Source organism: Miniopterus natalensis, chromosome X (assembly GCF_054644295.1).
Source record: "Miniopterus natalensis isolate mMinNat1 chromosome X, mMinNat1.hap1, whole genome shotgun sequence".
Classification (NCBI taxonomy): domain Eukaryota; kingdom Metazoa; phylum Chordata; class Mammalia; order Chiroptera; family Miniopteridae; genus Miniopterus; species Miniopterus natalensis.
In genome coordinates, this window is record NC_142103.1 from 59,963,763 (window position 1) to 59,982,939 (window position 19,177).

Genomic DNA, 19,177 nt, shown 5'->3' on the forward strand with positions numbered 1-19,177 from the left:
CTCTCCCACCTGGCACTGGGGTAGGCAGCTGGCCAGGAGGCAGTGTGGAGGTGGATGGTGTAAGGCCCAGCTCCTTCCATGGCCACTCTGGGAGCGCCTGCAAGGCACACTCAAGTGGCAGTCCGTTAGCAGCCCTGTTAGCAGCCGTGCTGTCCAGGAGCCAGGGTCAACGTGCACGGCATGCTGGCTCAGCCCTGGGCAGCCTCTTTCTCTTTCCAGCCCCAGCCCAAGATTGGGGGGCCAATGAGAACTGGGTTGGGGGTCACCCACCTGTGCTAGAGCCCCAAAAAGGAGCAGGCTACCTGGCCTTATACCCGCTTAGGTATCTGCCCTGGGCCTCTGTCTCCCCACCAGGCCAAAGGGGCCAAAGGTGAGAAGAGAACAGGGCGGGGGAGGGGGGAAAAGGGAGAACTCCTAGCTGTGCAGGGCAAATAGCCACCTGGGCAACTCACCTCCCTCCACCCACCATGAGGTCATCTGCCTGCAGCAGCGCTCCTGTTCCCCAGGCAACAACCAATTAAGACGTTAATTACCTTGAGAGTGAGGGAGGCAGGAGATGCCCAAGAATCCCACAAGGAAGGGATTTGTGTGTGTGTGTAAGGGTGGCAGCTACTACCCCATTGCCAAGATCAGCTTTGTAGCAGAAGGGTCAGGAGGGGAGGGTGAGACACCTTGCCCAATGGCACTGTTGTCTTCCCTCATGGGCAAGAACAGCCCTTGTTGGCCCCACCCCCAATAACAAGGAGTTTATAAAAGAAATGCCATCCTATGCTTCTGGGCTGACCACATCCTGCCCCTGGCCCTTTATACTAGGCTGAGTCAGGCTCAGAAAGCCTGGGGAGAGGATGCCTTTTCCATTTTTCTTCCAAAAAAAACAGATGAAAAGGAGTTGACAGCTAAAAAATGAACACAAAAACATTAAAAACAGTGATGATAGCGGACAAGCAGTCCTGGGAAGGGGGAAAAGGGGGGAGGAGGGGAGGGCTAGGGTGGCGTCTCCCTGCCTATTGTCCATCAGTGTCCAACCCTGCCCTCCAAGAAGGGGCACCCCCGCAGAGCCCAGAGGCCTGGTCAGAGGGGGAAGGCACAAGAGCATGGGGGCTAGGGGCATGAGCACCCCCTCTGAAGCCCAGGGGCAGGGCAAAAGGGGGATTATAAAAGCCAAGAAACTACAAAACTAAATACAAAGGTGGGCACAGCTGGTAAGGAGAAGGGCGTGGGAAGAAAGGAGAGGTGTGGTCCCCGCCGACTGTCCCTTAGGGCCTGAGGCTGCGCCGGGCTCTCAGACCTTGTAGTAGATGTTCGCTGGGCTCTGGGGTGGCATCTCTTGGACGATGTAGACGGGGTGCCCGTAGTCCCCACTCACCTTCTCATAGTGGGGGCAGTAGTTGTTCTCTGTAGTCCGTAAGGGGATGATGATGTCGCTGGGCTCCGTGCCCGCCGTGCCACTGCCCCCCTTGGGACTGGCCAGGGTACTGAGTGAGAGGGCGGGTGCCCGCTGTTGCGTGTGCTTGCGGTGTCGCTTGCGCAGCTTTAGCAGCAGAACCGTCAGGAATATGATGATGAGCAGGAAGATGACACAGCCAGCGCCAACGGCTGCAAACAATGCCACCTTGGAGTTGAAGAAGTTGTCAGGGTCCCCGCTGCTGCCTCCACTCCCACCTGGGCCACTCTTCTCTTCCTGGTTCACAGTCTCTGAGGAAGGGGAAGGGAGGGAAAGAAAAGTGAGGGATACAGTGTAGATTTCAGACTAGGCCTCGTCCTGCCTTTCTTCAGAGACAGGGCCTGAAAGGGCAGTGGGCAATGGCTTCTGCCCTCTGGGAGACACCCATACACTCACCATGCTTGCCATCAGAGTCACCCAGGGACCCCCGACCACCGGGGGCCTGCGTGGCCATCTTGATAGTATTGTCATCCTCCTTTTTGGGCCGCCTAGTAGTCAGCTGCTCAGGCGTCACAGCATTGGGATCTATGGGTAGAGAGAGGACAGGTGAGGGAAAGGGATCCCACCAGCATGGGGGCCTCCATCATCTAAGGTAGGCCTAATATGGCCTGTATACCAAACCTCATCTACTCTAACTCTATAGCCCCCTCCTCTACTCCCAACACACTCACACCCAGTCAGGGACATTTGTTTCAAAGGCCTAAATGGGGTCCCTCAGATTGGGCACTCACCTTGCCCGACCTTCATGATGATCTTCATGGTGCGTGTGCGGCACACACCTCCTTCCCGGTTCTCCAGTCCCTCCAGGCTCCCATTTGATGTAGCTACAGCAAGAAGTCAGCACCATCAGGAGGACAGACAGGCCTGCTCACATTACCCAGAAACCCTAGTGCTGCCTTAGTCCCCATTAGGACAGAACTGGGAGGAGGAGAGTGGCAAGGAGCCCCCACCTACCCGTGACCCTTCAAACATCTTTCCCTCCCACAGGGACAGAGTAGCCAGTCCTGCCCTGCCTGGTCAGTAACTACCTCTCCCCAAGGGTGCTGCTCATGACCAGGCCCTGGCCCTTGTGTCTTCTCACTGGGCAATGTTGCTCAGCAGCAAAGCAATCAGAACTGGCATCTTGAGGGAGGCTTTTACACACACTGGAAGAAACCCTGGAATAGGGGGCCAAGAGAACCATGTTGGAGTCCCAATCCTATCCCAAACTTCCTGTGTGATCTAGGGAAAGAAGTCCCTTCCCCTCTTGGGGTGGCAGTTTCCCATAAAGAGAAAAGCCGAACAGCTGGTTGACCCCCAAAAGCTCTGCCAATTCTGCCATTCCCAAGATTGGATCTTAGGTGGGCAAATAAAATAAGATAGAGCACCACAAATTGGAGAAATCTCCCACTCAACTCCTAGAGCCGAGGCGAGCTGGCAGTGAACCCTTGGTAAATATTAGGGCCAGAATTCCAAGGTTGGGAGGAGAACATGCCAGTCTTCAAAGCGGACTAGATCAGTCAGGGCCTTAACTGTGTGCAGTCTCACTGCACTACTTAGAGGTTGCCACTGTTACAGGATAGAAGAGACCAACATGATAGGCAGGGACTCACAAGTAATGTAGTAATCATGGTGCTTCTTGAACTCCAGACCCATGTAGTTAGGGCTGAACTCCTGGAACTTGATGGTGAAGCGGATTTCCTGCTCTGGCCGATTGCAGGTGACCAGCACATTGGGGTCAAGCACAGTGCTACAGGCAGCTGCCTGCTCAGGCCGAACCAGGTACAGCTTGTAGTACTCGTAGGGCCGTCCTGCTTCTGCTCGGGGACAGATGATGTCCAGCTTGTCTCCAATCTTTGGGTAGATGACCAGGCCCTTCCCACTCAGGAACCTGCTCAGAAGGGAAGAGAGGGTCAGCCTCAGGGTTGGGGTTTTCAGACCATCTCCTGAGCAAGTAGAGCAGACAATGAAGGCAGGCTGGGCCTCCTGAGTGGAGATGGCAAGAACAGGAATTCTTTCTTTCCTCCATCCTCGTGCTGGGAGTGGGGAGAGAGAACCACACTGCCACCAGGGTGTGGAAGGGGTGGGCCATGGGCAAGGCTGCCAGGCTTTGACTGCTCGGCAGGGTGGGGCACTGCCTAGCTGGGGGAGCCTTTTGTCTTAATGTGGCATTTCCACAGGGGGTTGATGTGGCTGATGGGCTGGGTACCAAGGTCTCAGGCCTGTGTTGCCTTGGAGGTGGCACCCCAATCATCCTCCCACCACCATCACACTCACATTCCTTCATAGCCACTGCTACCACCTCCCCTGCACACGTGTGCATATGCATGCATGAATATGTGCACATATACACACAAACCCACACATGCCTTAGCCACCACCCCCACATCTCCCAGCCAATGGCTCGGGGAGCTCAACCTGCTTGGGACCCACACTTTCTCCCCCATCCTTGCTAATCTTGGGCATGATGGGGAGATAGGAACAGGCATCTCCTGGAGCCCAGGTGTAATGGGCACAGTCTCTGACTATGTGAGACTCAACACAGATCTCCCCACTCCCACTGTCCAGTGTCCTACCTGGACATATCGCAGCCCCACCATGCAAGAGTCTGAATCCCCAAACTTGACCAGTCTTACTCCTAAGAACAGAGAGAGGAAAGGGGGCCAAAGCAGAGACAATAGATCATATAATATAGGGCCCCGGGAACCTCTCTCATCTGTGTTCTAGTTCCCCCACTTCCACATTGCCTCTGCTCCAGATCCTGAGAGGAGATAAATGCCATCTGAGCTGGGTAGGTCTTCTATTCCAGAAGGCCAGGCACTGGGGAATAGCAGAGGGAGGGCAGTTGCCCAGGGCCATCTATTCACATCACTATCCTTGCCTAAACACATAGTAAAAAAAAAAAGTGGTGATCTCTTGGCCATATCTGATCCTGCGCAAGCTGGAGCTGGGAGGTAGGCAGTACTATGTAGGAGAAAGAAGACAGACTTTGGAATCAGACAGACAAGGGCCCTTACTAGTTCTGTAGCCTTGGACGTGCTGCCTGTTCTCTCTGAGGTTCTATTTCCTCCCTTGTAAACTATGGGTACAAGGGTGACAAATAAGAAGACAACACACAGCAAGAGTGAACAGCATTTACTTGGGGTGGTGAACACACAATACAATATACAGATGATGTATTATATTATAGAATTGTACATGTGAAACCTATGCAATTTTATTAACCAATGTCACCCCAATAAATTCAATAAAAATTAAAAATAATAAAAAATAAAATTTAAAAAAGAGTGAACAGCAGTGGCTGGAAAACAAAACCCAAATCAGTGAGTGGCCCAGTGATGGGTTGAGGAAGAGATAGAAAAGCTCAGCTGAGGCCAGACTGAAAGGCTTCAAGGATCACAACCCATACTGTGGGTTTCACCCCACTGGGGACAGACCTTCTAGAAGAAGGAAAATGAAGGGCTTAAGGTAGTACCTCAAGAGAACAAAGCCAACAGTGGAAGAGCATGGTTCCACTTTGTGAGGGTATGTTCCACAGTGGGGACTACAAGGTATGAGGGCCAACTGGGAGCTCTATGTCCTAACCCCAGGGAAGGAAATGACAACCAAGGAGGCAAGTAGGGGAACTAGACCAAGTAGATGAAAGGTATGAAGAAAGGCAGCCCTTTCTTCATGTCGAGTAAGTCTCTACCAAGCTGGGGACTCCCATCTTGCTATGCAGGATGGTAAAAGGCACAACAAGGTCTCCCCCTTGGTACCTAAGTTTGCTGTACCCCAAAGGGCCAGAAAGGAAGCAGGCATGGGATGGGGGCACACATAAACATTTAAGAGGGAACACTCCCACCCCATGCACCATAAAAAGCCAAGATGTTTCACCAAAGCCTCTTAATTCCCAAGGTATTTTTCACTTTCCAACCCTCACACTGGTTCCATCCAGACAGCAAGGTTAGACAACTTCTAACACCTTAGAGACTGAAGGCATCTTCCAGACCCACTGAGCCCAGGCTCCCCATGTGAAGGTATGAGGGTGTTGGGGGCAATAGTCCTCTCTTCAGATGGACATTTCCATTGAAGGAGGTGCTCAGAGCCAACCAGAGGAGACTAAAGTCACCCAGGACATTAACCCTTAAGGCATCTAAGAAAACTGCGTACAGCTGCACCTCAACAAGACCCTACCTGGAGGTGACAGCAGGTACATAGAGGGCATGCAAGGGAGTAAACCACCTGGCCCTGGTTTACTCACCAGGGTGTCCTGTCTACCCTGAGTACAGTCTCCCATCGCCATTCAGGACCTGGAGCCCTAACTGGAACACAGGGATTCCAGCTACTCAGGGCTGTATCTGGACCCCAAAGACATAGAGGAAACAGATGTCTATATAGTAGTGGGTATGGGCGAGGAAAGAAGAGAGGACTATTGCCCCCAACACCCTCAGACTCTCTTCAACCTCAGTTAACAGAATTAATAAATATTCATCAGTTCATTTGCATAGCAGCTGGCAGAGGAAAAAGTACCTTCCCCTAAAGTACAGAAGGGAGAGGAGCCCGAGGAGACCTGTCTTCCCTGACTCTGAACCCCCATAATGGTGCCTTATTAGTACCTTCCCCACCACTGGAAAAACTGCTTCTTAGCCTATGAGAAGCCCAAGAAAGTGGCAAGGGGCCAAGAAGGGTGGGTATGTAGCCAGTGAGAGAGTGAGGCCACAAAGCCATGTACAAACACTAGTCACATTGTACAGGGGGACCCTACAGGTCTCCTCTCATACCAGGTTAGGAGTAGAGGCAGGAGAGGAGGAGGAAGAGTTTGCCCCCAAGTTAAACTCTTTATCTTCCACTTTTCAAAAATTGCTATAGGTCCCAGCTTTCCTGTCTGGGGCCACCCCCAGACAAAGCTCTTTTCTGGAAACTAAGGAGATTGACATGGCCCAGCAGGAAGCCTGAAGCAGGTTGTCATGGTAACCTCTGAGGCCTTCCCTCCTTAGCATCTGATAGCCCCTAGACCCCATGGAGCCACCCTAGGGAGTAAAAGGACTTGGGGAAGGCAGCCTGAGCAATCCAGCTCCTGCCTTGGGACCTGTCTTTTCCCTGCACCCTAGCCCAAGTCTCCCCCACAGCATTTTTACTGAGCTTAGAAGTACTGCTAAAACGAACGGTGGAATAGGAGAAGCCTGAAGGGTCTGGGTAGTAGCCTCTAAGGCCCTGAACTGGTCAGAGACCAACTGTGCCCTGTTTCTTTTGTCCAGCTGAGCCCCTCTCCACCCATACACATACAATCTCCAGTAGGGAGAGCTTTCAGTGTGGGGTCATGCCCAGAAAGCTTGCTCACATTTGACCAAATCTACATTTCCTTTCTCCTCATCCTTACCTCAGGCTCTAGGAACTTGTGCTCAGGGAGTGGCCAAAAGGAGAGCCTGATCTCAGGCCATGCTAGTCCAAGGTTAGTAGAAGAGACTTTAGCCACAGCCTTGATTGGGTGATCCCAGCACTAGTGTGCCTGGACCCCTCAGGGTGGCAGGACCAGTGGAGAGCAGACCCCAAGCCAGAGCTCAAGTCTGCTCTCCTCCCAACAAGGGTGGGGAGTCCTCAAATTAAAGGATCCTCTTTCACTCCCCCAGCTCCACCCAGCCCCTGAGGCGGCAGGAGCAGGCCTGGCATGTCCCAGCAGTGCCCGCCCAGGCGTGGGTGGGCAGGAACAGCAGCTGGGTCCTGGCATACACACAGCACTGTCGGAGACAGGGAAGCCAGGAGAGTCCCAGAGGAAGTCACCCTTCCCACCCACACTTGACTGTGTCCTTCTGTCTGCCCCACCTGGCCAATGCTAGGGTCCACTGGGGGCTTAGCCTTCCCTTCCTCATTGTCTGCTTTCTGTGGGGTCCTTGAGAGGAAGATTCTTGGCCTAGAGAGGAAGCAAAGGTGCTGTTCAGAGCTCAGGAGGAAGACTGCCAGGTAATGAATTGGCTGCCTCTAGTTTAGGTCACCCGAGCAAGCTGCCCTCAGATGTAGGCCCAGCAAATTCAAATGAGGAAGTCAGAGCACTGCTCATCCCACACAGGCAGAGACTGAGTCACAAGGACAGATGCACGCACACCTGTGAGGTGAGAGGGGAATCCAGGGGTTGGGAGCCACTGCCTCTTTACAAACTCCACCTTGAATTCCCATCTCTCCTAGAGTCCAAGACAGCAGAATGGCGTGGGCAGAATGGCACACAGCACAGCTCTACCCTTACAGGCTGACTATAGACAAGTCAGTTCCCTTTTCTGGGTGTATGCCTCCTCATCTGGGAAATGGAGATGATTCCAACTTCCCAGGGATATTGGGAACATCCAATGAACTCATATGAGGATGCTTGTGAGTAGCAAGGTGCTGCCTGTTAGTTAGCACACCAAGCACAGTGCTATTTAGAAGTAAGGACCTTACAGTGCTGGCTGTTAGCACCCCCACCCAAAATGAGTACCATACCAACACACCCAGGAGGGGCTGCTGTGGAGCACAAGGAAAGGAACCCCAAATGTGGCTGGTGAGCATCCCTCCACCTCAGTCCCCTAATAATCACAGGGTGGACCCTCCCCCAAACCTGGTATTCCCATGGCAACCAGTAGCCTCTTTTCTGTAGTCCCAACCCCAGAAAACCATGATGTACAATAGTATCCTGAGCCTGCCCATCATCATCCACTGAGCTGGTGAAGCAGTGGAGAGCCCGAGGGAAGAAAGGGAGCCCTTGATTCAGCTCCCACCCCAGACCCACAGCCCTTCTACACAGGCCCTTCTAGCCCTGGCCTGGCTGTATGGGGTGGGGGTGGAGAGTGAGAGGAACAGGGAACTCAAGGCGCTGCTGGGTTCCCATCACTTTCAGGCCCCCACCTGTGGCCAATCAGCCACAGAGTAGAGGAGGTCAGGTCCCTAGCCACCCCAGGAAGGGGCCCCATAAGCTGGCCTCCCCAGGACTGTGAGCTGGAACAGCTGTGAGGGGGCTGGGGCCAACACTTTGGCTTGTAGCAGGCAAGCCTGGGTTGGGGTCTGCAGCCGCCCCCACCCATGCTAGATTGAGTCAAGGGTCCTGGACGCCAAGCTGAACCCCCGCCCCCATCCCCTTGTAGGAAAGGTGTAATGTGATCTCAGGCACATTCCCACCCTCTGGAGGTGGGGGAACCTGAGTGGGGGGCACGAAGGGGTCAGAAAGGGACTGAGAGACTGAATTGCAGCAGCTGGACTTGGCTGAGGACTCAAATGTGAGGTTTGCCGGCTGCCCCAAGCTCTCAGGGGAAGAAGCTGGGGGAGGGGGCCTCCCTGGGACCTTCCATCACAGTCCCCCACCCAAGCACAGGCATATACACTGGTTCCTCCCAGACTCTAGTTGGACCAAACCCCCCTCCCCACCCTGTGCTCATCGGACAAAACTGACAAGAGGGCAAAGGAGGCAAAAGTTCTTGCCACCCAGGGTCTACCAAACTGGGAGGCCCTAGTGCCAATTGGGAAAGAGGCTGAGAGTCTTGAGCTGGCCCTTCCAGCTCTCCTCTGCTGCTCAGGGCTGAGGTGCGCCCCGGAACGTGGTAACATACTCCTGGCCCCACCACTTCTTTATTTTGATTTTTACCCAAGGAGGAAGCAATTAAGCAGGGTTTATAAGCGCTGGGAGATTGGGGGGGGGGGGGCAGCTTCTGACAGGGCTAACAAGACAGACCAAAAGCCAGGAGGAAGAGGGGAGGGAACAGAGAAAATGAGCCTGTGAGGGAGAGCACGGGCATGTGCGAGAAACAAAAGGACTTGAGAAAAAGAGGCAGAGAGTGACTAAGAGTGAGAGGGAGTGTGAGAAAGAGGGAGAGCTGGTGAGCCTAGCTAGAGAAGGGAGGTGAGCTCGGATCAGAGAGCAGAGAAGGCCGATCCACATGGACCTGAGAGGGAGATTTCAGGCCAGAAGCAAAGAGGGAGATGGACGGAGCCAGGGAGAAACTGTTCATTTGAAAGGCTGTGGCAGCCTGAGGGTTGGACGTGGAGGCAGAGGCAGCTCCCAGAGCTCCAGCTGAGCAGAGGGCAGTGCCTCCTTCTTGTCTTCTCGCCTCCCCCCTTGGCATTGCAGACCCCTAAGAGTAGATGGACGGTGCATGGGGGGGTGCAGGGGTACCAGGACCATTCCCAACTATTCCCAGGACCTGCTCAATTATAGGGTGGAATTCGTGCAGGTCCTACTGAGTCCTCAGCCATCGCCCCCACACCCCAGGATGCCTGTATTCAGCTTGAAGTGGATGCAGGGGTGTCAGATCTCAAAAACCTGTAAACCAGTCCAGAGTACTAAAGGCTCAAAACACAAAAAGGAGGAAGCTCAGAGAGATCTTGTTTTTCTCAGCTTCCCCCCACCCCCATCTCCTCAACTCTGCAGGAGGGCTCCCTTCCAGCTGCGGAGCTGTGTGCTATCTCTGGTTAGAGACCCGAGAGAGCAATTAGGTCACTCCCATGAGCCCCTAGGATGGGCTACCCCAGGAAGCTTTCAGCTCTCACTGCTCAAGAGGGAACATTCCCAGCCTCCAACCTTACGGGGGAGAACTGGGCACTTTACAACCTTTTCCCCTAGGCTCAGCAGCCCAGGGCCCCCAGGCCATTTTGAGTTCCTACTGTTAGGAGAGCACTGCACCCAATTTGGCTTTGGGTAGGGGAGAAACTCTTGCTGATCCCTTTGTGGTACCCAGACAGAGCCCTCTACCTTGACCCTGGTTTAGCTACCCCACAGACCAGTAAATAGGACCCTACCTTAACCCAAGGAGAACTAAATAAGCTGTCCTCTCACAGTCCAGAGCTGAGAAGTACACCATCCCTGGGACCTAAGAGGCTGAGGTGGGGCAAGATCCTGGGAAGTTAGTGAGGATCCCGGGAGATTGGACAGGAAAAGATTTCAGAAACAGGAATGTGAGATCACAGACAGGGCAGGCCAAGGCCCCCCACTTTCCCACTAAGTGGAGGTGTCTGCACACTGTGGGGGCCTCAAGAAAATAGGAAGGAAGAGCAATTTTGACCCTGGGTTCCAACCTGAGTCCTGGAATCCAAAAGAGAAAAAGGTCCAGAGGTCACCATGCAGCCCCTGTCCACTCCCCACTAACAGCCCAGAAACCAGTGAGCCACCGCCCTGAAAGGTGTGTGTGTTGCTCTGGGGGGAGGGGGGAGCGGTTGTGAAGGGGAAGGAGGAAAAAAAGAAAGGGTCTCTTCTACATAGCTGCCTACCCAACCCCTTGGGGAAAGCTAAGCACAGCTCTCCAATCTGAGGGACATAGGGTGGGGGCCAGGGGACTGCTTGGGCAGAAATTCTTCAAATCCCTCCCTCCCCACCCACCTCCCTCCCAGGCTGAGCCGCTGTCTTCCTGGGTGCCCTGGAATCTCTGCCACTAGATCCACTGTACCTCCCGAAGGGGCGCTGGGTCGAAGCCCCCCCCAACCCCTCTCCCACTCCCCGCTCTCCACCCGCCGCCTTTGTGAGCCTGGAAGTGGCGCCCGCCCTTCCAAGGCCCGGCAGGGAGAAAAGGGGGGCTACAAGAGACAGCAAAGCGAAAAGCTAGGGATGCAAACAGGGAAGAAAGAGAAATGAAAATGGGAGAAGCCCGAACTGATATACGGGTGCTGCCACCCGCCCCAGGCTCAGAGTCCCGGGCCTTGGTCCCTTCACAGCTAAACAAATGAGGAATCAATGTTCCGCCCTCATCCCCAGCCTAGGTCAAGCTCCTCCCCCCCCTCCCCCCAGGCTCTGGGCGAAAACCGCCACCTTCCCAGGGGCCCCAGAAGAGGCTGCCTTCTCTCCCCCACCCCACCACCCAGCTCTTTAGTGCGCTTGCGAGCGCCTGGAATCCCAGCTCCGCCTGGCGCGACCATCTCTACTTGATCTGGGACGCACAGAGGAGAGGGGTCACAAGCCTCAGGGTCACAACCCAGCCAAGGGCCCCCACCCCACCCCGCCGCACCCTGCCCCTCACGCCCGCAGGAAAACACACTCGCAAAAAAACAGAGACAAAATGTGGCGCCGCTCCTCTTCCGAACACCTCCCCATTCGCACTCTGGGGCCCACGGCCTCACCCTGAGGGAGTGAGTGCCTTCCACCCCCAGGGACCAGAGCAGATAAGTTACTCACTTGGGGTTGAGGGAGCTCCAGGACACGGGCTCCAGGTTCTTGGCCAGCGGCGTGGCAAGTCGGCACAGTGCCAACACGACCATCGCCACAAGCCACTTGCCGAGCCAACGCTGCCCAGGCCGGGCCATCTTCCCGGGGGCAGGCTGCAGTTCGGGATCCCCTGGCGCCTCCTCAGCAAAGCTCGCCTGGTCTTCCCCTGCCGCTCTGCGTTCTGAGGCGCTCAGGCTCCCATCCTCCGCGGCTGCCGGCCTTGAAGTGCTCCCCTCCCGCCGGCTTCGGTGTCGCTCTTCTCCTCCCGGCTGGCCAGGAGGATTCACTGGGCAGTCGCCCCCAACCCGAGCAGGGGCTGCGGCCTCCGAGGGTTCGCTCCCCTGACCTCTCCGCCGCACTAGGCGTGATGGGGGCTCTACGCCCCCGGGTGCACCCACTCGATTCCGCTCTGCTTTCGGAGACTGTTGTGGACTGCACACCCTTTCCCCAACGCGGTCTCCCTGCTGGGGACTTTGTTGCCTCCCCGAAGCCTTGACCGTCCAGGGATCTGGGCCCCTCGGAAGACGTGGGAGTCTCCCTACAACCTGAGTGCGGTCCGGGGGCTCCCGCCTGGGTCGCCCTGACACGGGTTCCGTTCCTCCAGGCCACACTGGGACTCCGGGCTCCGCGCCCCCCGACAGTTTCTTCTTCAACGCGGCCACCGTTCAGTGCACTTAGACGAGCAGGGAGATGCAGCAGTGCGAGCCAGTCCCATCAGTTTGTGCCTCTGAAGCCTCGGCAGGGTGGCCCAGTAGCCGCGTCTCAGAGTCCTCGCTCCCTGGCGATTGCACCCGAGGGTCTGCGGCCAATGTGAGCCTCACACGCCTCACACACCTCCCACTGCTGTCCAGCGCGCTTAGACTCCCTCGGTGACTGCTGAGCTGTCTACTCCTTTGCTCCTCCGAAAGCAAGGCCAACCCTACTGCTCTTAGCCAATAGCAAGCTCCGTTACGGGGTCCTTGCCCCATACCACGCCCCCAGAACAGGAAGGGGCGGGGCTTCATGGAGCTCTTAAGGACGCCGCGCTCTCGATGGCACCAATCTGAGTGTGGCTGGTGCGGTTAGGGGTGGGTCCCGCCTAGTCCTGTTCCCAGAGCGCTCACCCGTGGGAAGTTGGCGCTCCTCTAGAGCTGTCTGCCTCCTCTCCTCCCCGAGGGCCTGGTCAACACTCCGACTGACCTGGGCCACATAGGCCCTGTCACAAGTATCCCAGGAAAGTAGTACTTCCGTTCTCTTTTATACATACGCGAACCCTGAAATCCTGCTCTGTGCTCAGCCCTGTGGCAAGGATAGTCTGTTTGGTCCGGGCCAGTCTCCGGTATGGCTCTGGTGACCATTCCTCCTTCAGCCCTCGCAATGCAGTGTCCGTTTGCACATGGACCCGGAATCCTGAACATACAAATGGATAGCAGTGGGTAGTGGAGATTCAGACAGGTTAAGTACGGGATCCGGCGGGGGGGGGGGGGGGGGGGGGAGTTGAGATTTTCACCCCTAGGTACTAGGCCTTCGGAATTTCAGATTTGGGGGAGAGCCCCAGGAGGACAGATTTAGAGTCCATTCCTGTCTGAAGGCGTAGGCAAGGCCTCGGGATAGGCCAACGGAGATAAGGGGGCACCTCCATTAAGAAAGACACCTCGGGGGCAAAGAATAAAAGGCGAGAGGCAGGCGCCTTTTGTCAAAGCAAAAGCGGGTTTCCCGGCCTCGAGGTACTGGACTCCAGCCTCTCCGGGCCTCGCCATCTGGGCCTTTGTCTCCCAGCCCTGGCCCATTCTCCCCGCCCCTCCTTGCTTCCTAGCTTATAACTTTGGCTCCATCCCATAGCTCTGGCCCTCCTGGTCTGACCCACTCTCCCTGGTTGGACCCCAACAGACACACTCACATGCTAATGTCTCCCCCTATTGGTCTTTCATAGCACTGCGGGCGCCTGGGACAAATGAGGCTCTCATTGAACAGGAGTGTGGCACACACTAGCTTGGCACACGCGCTTGAACACAAGGCCTGGAACAACTGTGGTGACCTTGGCAGAACTGTGCCCCAGTATGAGGAAGAAGAGAAAGCACAGGAGAAAGATATGGATTTGGGACTGCCAAGGATATAAAGTCTCCTTGCTGTTTCTCTATGGAAATAATTAAGTGAGGAACCATTTGGGGCACAGAAGTGCTCTACCATTTATAGTTTCATGCCTTTATCGCATTTAAGTAGGAGACTGAGATACTGAGTTTCTCACTGAATTCTCTGATTATCTCTTTGGCTGTAGAACGGACCTCTATTTGGGGGGAAATAAAAAAGAAGAAGCTGGGCCCCTCTTACACTCAGGGACAGGGCCTCCAGAGTGAGAAGGATCTGGGTAGACAGGGTTGAGGAGGAGCTGCCTAGGGTCTCTTAGATCCTACCGGGACCCTTTATTGGGCTGTGAGCAAGGACAGATGAGAACAAGATGCAAGGGCACATCAAACTCCAGCTTGGAGATGAGGTTCCCCCCAAGTGCATGGCAGGACATCAAAACCTGAGTATGGAAAGCAACCTGCCACTTACTGGGCCTACTCTGTGTCAATAACTGTGTTAGATGCATTTCCTTTCACAATCCTTTGAGATGAGTTTCACTATCCCCATTTTACACAAGGGGAACACTAAGGCTCAGGGAGGAGAAGTGATTCATCCGAGGTCACCTAGCTGCTCAGTGGTGGAAGCAGGATTTGACTCCAGAGTTATCTGTCTCCAAAGCCCATGCCCATTCCCCTCTACCATACTGACTTGCCACATTTCCAGCCCCTTCTGACTTATGTGCTTACTTAATTCATTCCTGGTTAAAAGCTGGTTCATGCCTGAAAAGCAGCAGTCTTCGGGATAGCTAGGATCCTACTCTTAACTCACAGTCCTCCAAGAGGTTACTAGGCCTAGGAAAGTTCATCTGTGTCCCTGGTCACATCCCCAAGGGCCCAGCTAAAATCACCACTGCCAACCCCAGAACCAGCCTCAGATTTCACTTTCCACCTTCCAAGTGCCCCTTGGGAGGAAGGCAAACCCCAGATCAGGTGTGGGATGAAGGAGGAGGCTCTGTTGCTAGGCTGCAAAAACCTGGGAAGACAGAAGCAATTCCTGAGTGTGCCAACACCTAATTCTGAGTGGGAAGGGCACCAGAGGAGAGAGGAGAGACATTTTTATGTCTAGGCCTTCTCCACATGCTGCTCACATTTGGTCATGGCACAGACGTTCTGCCTCAACTTGTCCACCCCAGGTACAGGAGCCTTAGGAGCAGGGCTGGGACTGCTCTCTGCTCCAGCCGGGGCTGGTGACTGTGGGCCCCCACCTTCTGCTCCACCTTAGCAGGGCCTCAGATGTAGTGATTCAGGCCCCTGAGGTAGGGAAAAATTACTCCCCAAGGGAGACTGAGAGGAAGTCAGGATCTATGGGGGAGGTGGGCCCTCTCTTATCCAAGCCCACACCCCCTCAGGTTTCAGGTTCACCAATGTTTTCTGAGCACTGATCCTATGCTAGCCTATGCGCTGGGCTTGTCCTGGTGACCCACAGAGGAACCCCACCAAGCCTTGCCTTGGAGGAGCTCCAAGCAGACTGAAATCAGTGTGTGGGGACCCCCTGGGCCCAGGGATGCAGAAGGCCTCAGGCACCACACCCTGAGCTCAGCTTCTCACCCCCATGGGAGGCAGAGGAGATAAGCTTCTGAGCCACAGATTTCACTGCTTATCAGCTCTTTTTTTTTTTTTTTAACTTTTTATAATTTTTATTTTTGTTTAAAGTATTACAGATGTCCCTTTTTCTCCCCAATGACCCGTTCCCCCCCCCCGTTCCTTCCCCCTCCCCAGTCACTCTCCCCACCATTGTCCGTGTCCTTGGGTTGTGCATATATGCATATAAATTCTTTGGTTACTCTCTCCCCCTCCACCCCCCTGCCCCCGTCCATCCCTCTGACATTTCGTCAGTCTCAACTCTGCTTCCATGTTATTGAATCTATTCTGCTCGTCAGTTTATTAAGTTCTTTAGATTCCACGTATAAGCGAGATCATGTGATATTTTTCTTTCGCTGCCTGGCTTATTTCACTTAGCATAATATTCTCCAGGACCATCCATACTGTCCCAAAGGGTATGAGCTTCTTCTTCTTTACAGCTGCATAGTATTCCATGGTGTAAATGTCCCACAGCTTTTTTATCCACTCATCTACTGATGGGCACTTGGGCTGTTTCCAGATCTTAGCTATTGTAAACTGTGCTGCTATGAACATAGGGGTGCATAAATCCTTTCTGATGAATGTTTCAGGATTCTTAGGATACATTCTTAGGAGTAGAATCACTGGGTCAAACGGCAGCTCCATTTTTAATTTTTTGAGAAACCTCCATACTGTTTTCCATAGTGGCTGCACCAGTCTGCATTCCCACCAGCAATCTTGAGTGAGTCACTTCACCCCCGTGTGCTTCAGTGCTTATAACCTGGAGATCATGCCTCTTTCACAAAAGTGAGGGGTGAATGAGATAATGCATGTAAAGGGCTTAACATCATGCCTGGCCCACCACAGCACTTTCTAAATGGAAACTATTATTGCTCCACAGAGCCTCCCACAGAGACACCCTCATTGCCAGTCACACACATTCTCACCTGTTCACACATGCTTTGTGTGCCATGTGCACATTTTTCAGCCCTTCTGGTGTTCTCACATATGTACATACATATTCATACATGAACTCTTGGTCTTTCTCTCCTACCCACTCATGCCACACCAGGTGGCAGGCCTGCCATTATGGAACATAGAGCCTGGCCTCTACATTTTCTCATGTCACTGTAACACACAGATGCATGAATATACACACACAAACCCTCTATTTCCGGAGCCCCTGTCCGTGATCTCTCCTTGCCTGCCTTGCACTCTGACAAGAGAAGTGAACTAACTCACCTAGGACTACACAGCCAAGAAGTGGGAAACTCAGGCTTCAAACTTGGGCCATTTGGCTACACAACATAAGCTTCTACTCATGACTCTATGCTGATATCTGAAGGCCCTGGAAAGAAGTGTGTGCCAAGGGGTGGGCCTGGCACACCAAAGGGTCAGAGAGGAGAGAGCCCACCTGCAAGGCTAGCAGTCTTCTCTCCTAGTTACAGTCATCTTTACAGTCATCTATGGCCTGCCCTAGACCTTCTGTGTGTCCCCTCAAAGAGCCTGCACCCTCGTCACAGGTACACACACCCATTCCCTACAAAAGGAGGGAAGGTTCCATTCCTTTTTTTTTTTTTAAGAATTAAAGTGTTTTATTTCTGTTATCAAGAGTAATTTGAACGGTGCTTGCTTTCTTGTCATATAACTCATTGATATAGAGTGAGCATTGTTTTATGTCATGATGAATTCTCAAAGTCCTTTTTAATTTTGAACCATCTTTCAAACATTTTATCCTTTGCTCTTTCCATATTGTAAAATATCTTCCAGAGGTTTGTTTTCTTTTTAGTTACATCTTTATATATTTATCTTTAATGTTGGAAGTATTACAAATGTCCCTCTTGCACAGCCAGACGTGGCTCAGCGGTTGAGCATGGACCTAGGATCCAGGAGATCACAGTTTGGTTCCCAGTCAGGGCACATGCCTGGGTTGCCGGCTTGATCTCCAGTCGGAGGTGTGCAGTAGGCAGAGGATCAATGACTCTCTCATCACTGATGTTTCTATCTCTCTCTTCCTCTCTCTGAAATCAATAAAGATATATTTCCAAAAAAAACAAATGTCCCTCTTTCCCTCCCATTAACTGCCCCCTGCACCCCCCACTCCAGACCTTCACCACACTATTGCCTGTGCCCATGGGTTATGCATATATGCATATAAGCTGTTAAGTTAATCTCTCCCCACCCACCCACCCCCACCTTCCCTCTGAGATTCGTCAGTCTGTTCCACGCTTCTATGTCTCTGGACCTATTTTGTTCATCAGTTTATTTTGTTCATTATATTCCACATATGAGTGAGATCATGTGGTACTTGTCTTTCTCTGACTGGTTTATTTCCCTTAGCATAATACTCTCCAGGTACCACCATGCCATCTAATAGGGTAGGGGATCCTTTGTTTTTACAGCTGCATAGTATTCCATGTTGCCAATGTCCAAGAAGATGCTTGATATGATTTCAATCTTCTTGAAGTTGTAGAGACTTGTTTTGTGTCCTAACATGTGGTCTATCTTTGTCCCATGTGCACTAGAGGAGAATGCATATTCTGAAGCTTTGGGGTGAAATGTGAAGGTTCCATTTCTTGAATATCTACTGTGTGCCGGGCATTGTAGCTGGGTGCTATAGTATCACATTTGGTGCTCTTTGTTTAATTCTCACAACATCCCTGAGGTTGGTATTGATAGGTCTATTTTAGAGATGAGAAAACAGGCTTCAGGCTCAATCTGGCTGCATCCCCTGCCCTGCCAACCTCCACCTGCAAAGCCCACTTTTGCCCACCTGGCTTATTCTCAACACCCTCTTCTCTCCTGTTCTTCTCTCTGCCCTCACCTTCCCTTAGCTGAGACCAGCTGGGGTCTGTGTTGGCCCACGCTGTCCCCTGTTTCCCACAAATACCTTGCTTTTCCCATCAGTCTCTCTTTGGGTCAGGCCCAGGGCAAGCTCAGGATGGAGCCCAAGCCCTCCCACTCTTTCTTCTCCCATATACTACCTGTGCCACACCCCAGGGCTAGGTCTGATCCAGCCCCAAGTGGGTATGCACTGTAAGTCTAGTTTTACTGTAGCCAGGACAAGTCCCAGTGGCTGGGGAAGGAAGGGGTTGTCCCAAAGGCTTAAGGTTCAACCAAACACTCAAGCCCCAGCTACTCTCTGGTCCCTGCCCCAGCTTCACGCCTTGTTTGTGGGTATTTGCACTGAAATCACTTTGATCTTCCAGGTGTCATCCTGGCTCAGCTCAGGCTGTTGGCAGGAAGAGACCATGGATAGGAGGAGTCCCTCTCTTCTGGAGATGGGCTTGCCTCCCCCACACACACACTTTAACCCCTACTTATATCACTTTACTCTGTCCCAGCAAGCCTGACTCCTTAAAATCTGTCCCAAGCCCCTAGGCGCCATACAGGCAAATGGCCTGCCCTCTACCCCTGAAATGAGCCTGGAACAGGGCATCTGAGAGCCAGAGCATGGCTCAGTGGGGCATAGCAGATGGCACAAGGCTCTGAACCATTGCTGGGACCCGGGGCTGCTTACAGGCCTCATCTTTGACATCCCTGACCTCCTGTATGTAACTAATCTGGTCTCAGCTTTCTCTGGCAGTTCCTCCTGTCCTCTGCTCTCCAGCCCAGCATAGGGCAGTATGCTGGGGGAAATCTTGCAGCACTCCAGCCCAGCCCACCTGTTGCTTCCTCACTCCAGTTACCTGGGGAATGTGCAAATAGGGGCTGGGCCATCCATCACTGTCAGGGGCTCAGGAATTCAGAGATGGGGAGCAGCAGCTGTCTCCACCTGTCACTGACCCCATCCTAGTGTCCCATCTCACAGGGCCAGTAGGCCTGGGAAAGGACAGTGCTGGCTAAAGAAATGGCATATTTACCCAGTCCTGCTCCTGGTTCCTTAGTGAACACTCTGGACATGTCAGGCTCTACAAACACAGGGGATAAAGTTCCCCTGGAGAAACACAC

General features: G+C 53.4%; 1 protein-coding gene across 1 annotated transcript; it reads right to left on the reverse strand.

Moving 5' to 3' along the window:
- Positions 1 to 591: 591 nt before the first annotated feature.
- EFNB1 (ephrin B1) lies at positions 592 to 12,433 on the reverse strand. The gene is made up of 5 exons (XM_016203888.2): positions 11,532 to 12,433; positions 3,037 to 3,314; positions 2,176 to 2,268; positions 1,841 to 1,969; positions 592 to 1,695 (listed from the first exon to the last, which is right to left on the reverse strand). The coding sequence occupies exons 1-5, from the start codon at positions 11,657 to 11,659 to the stop codon at positions 1,283 to 1,285; spliced, it is 1,041 nt and encodes a 346-aa protein (XP_016059374.2). The 5' UTR covers positions 11,660 to 12,433; the 3' UTR covers positions 592 to 1,282.
- Positions 12,434 to 19,177: the final 6,744 nt, after the last annotated feature.

Excerpts from the sequence above, each read along its gene's own strand:
- EFNB1 (XM_016203888.2), bottom strand. The coding sequence starts at position 11,659 with ATGGCCCGGCCTGGGCAGCGTTGGCTCGGCAAGTGGCTTGTGGCGATG. Across the intron at positions 2,269-3,036 it reads CCATGATTACTACATTACTT|CTACATCAAATGGGAGCCTG; the intron begins GTGAGTCCCTGC and ends TTCTTGCTGTAG. Across the intron at positions 1,696-1,840 it reads TGACTCTGATGGCAAGCATG|AGACTGTGAACCAGGAAGAG; the intron begins GTGAGTGTATGG and ends CCCCTTCCTCAG.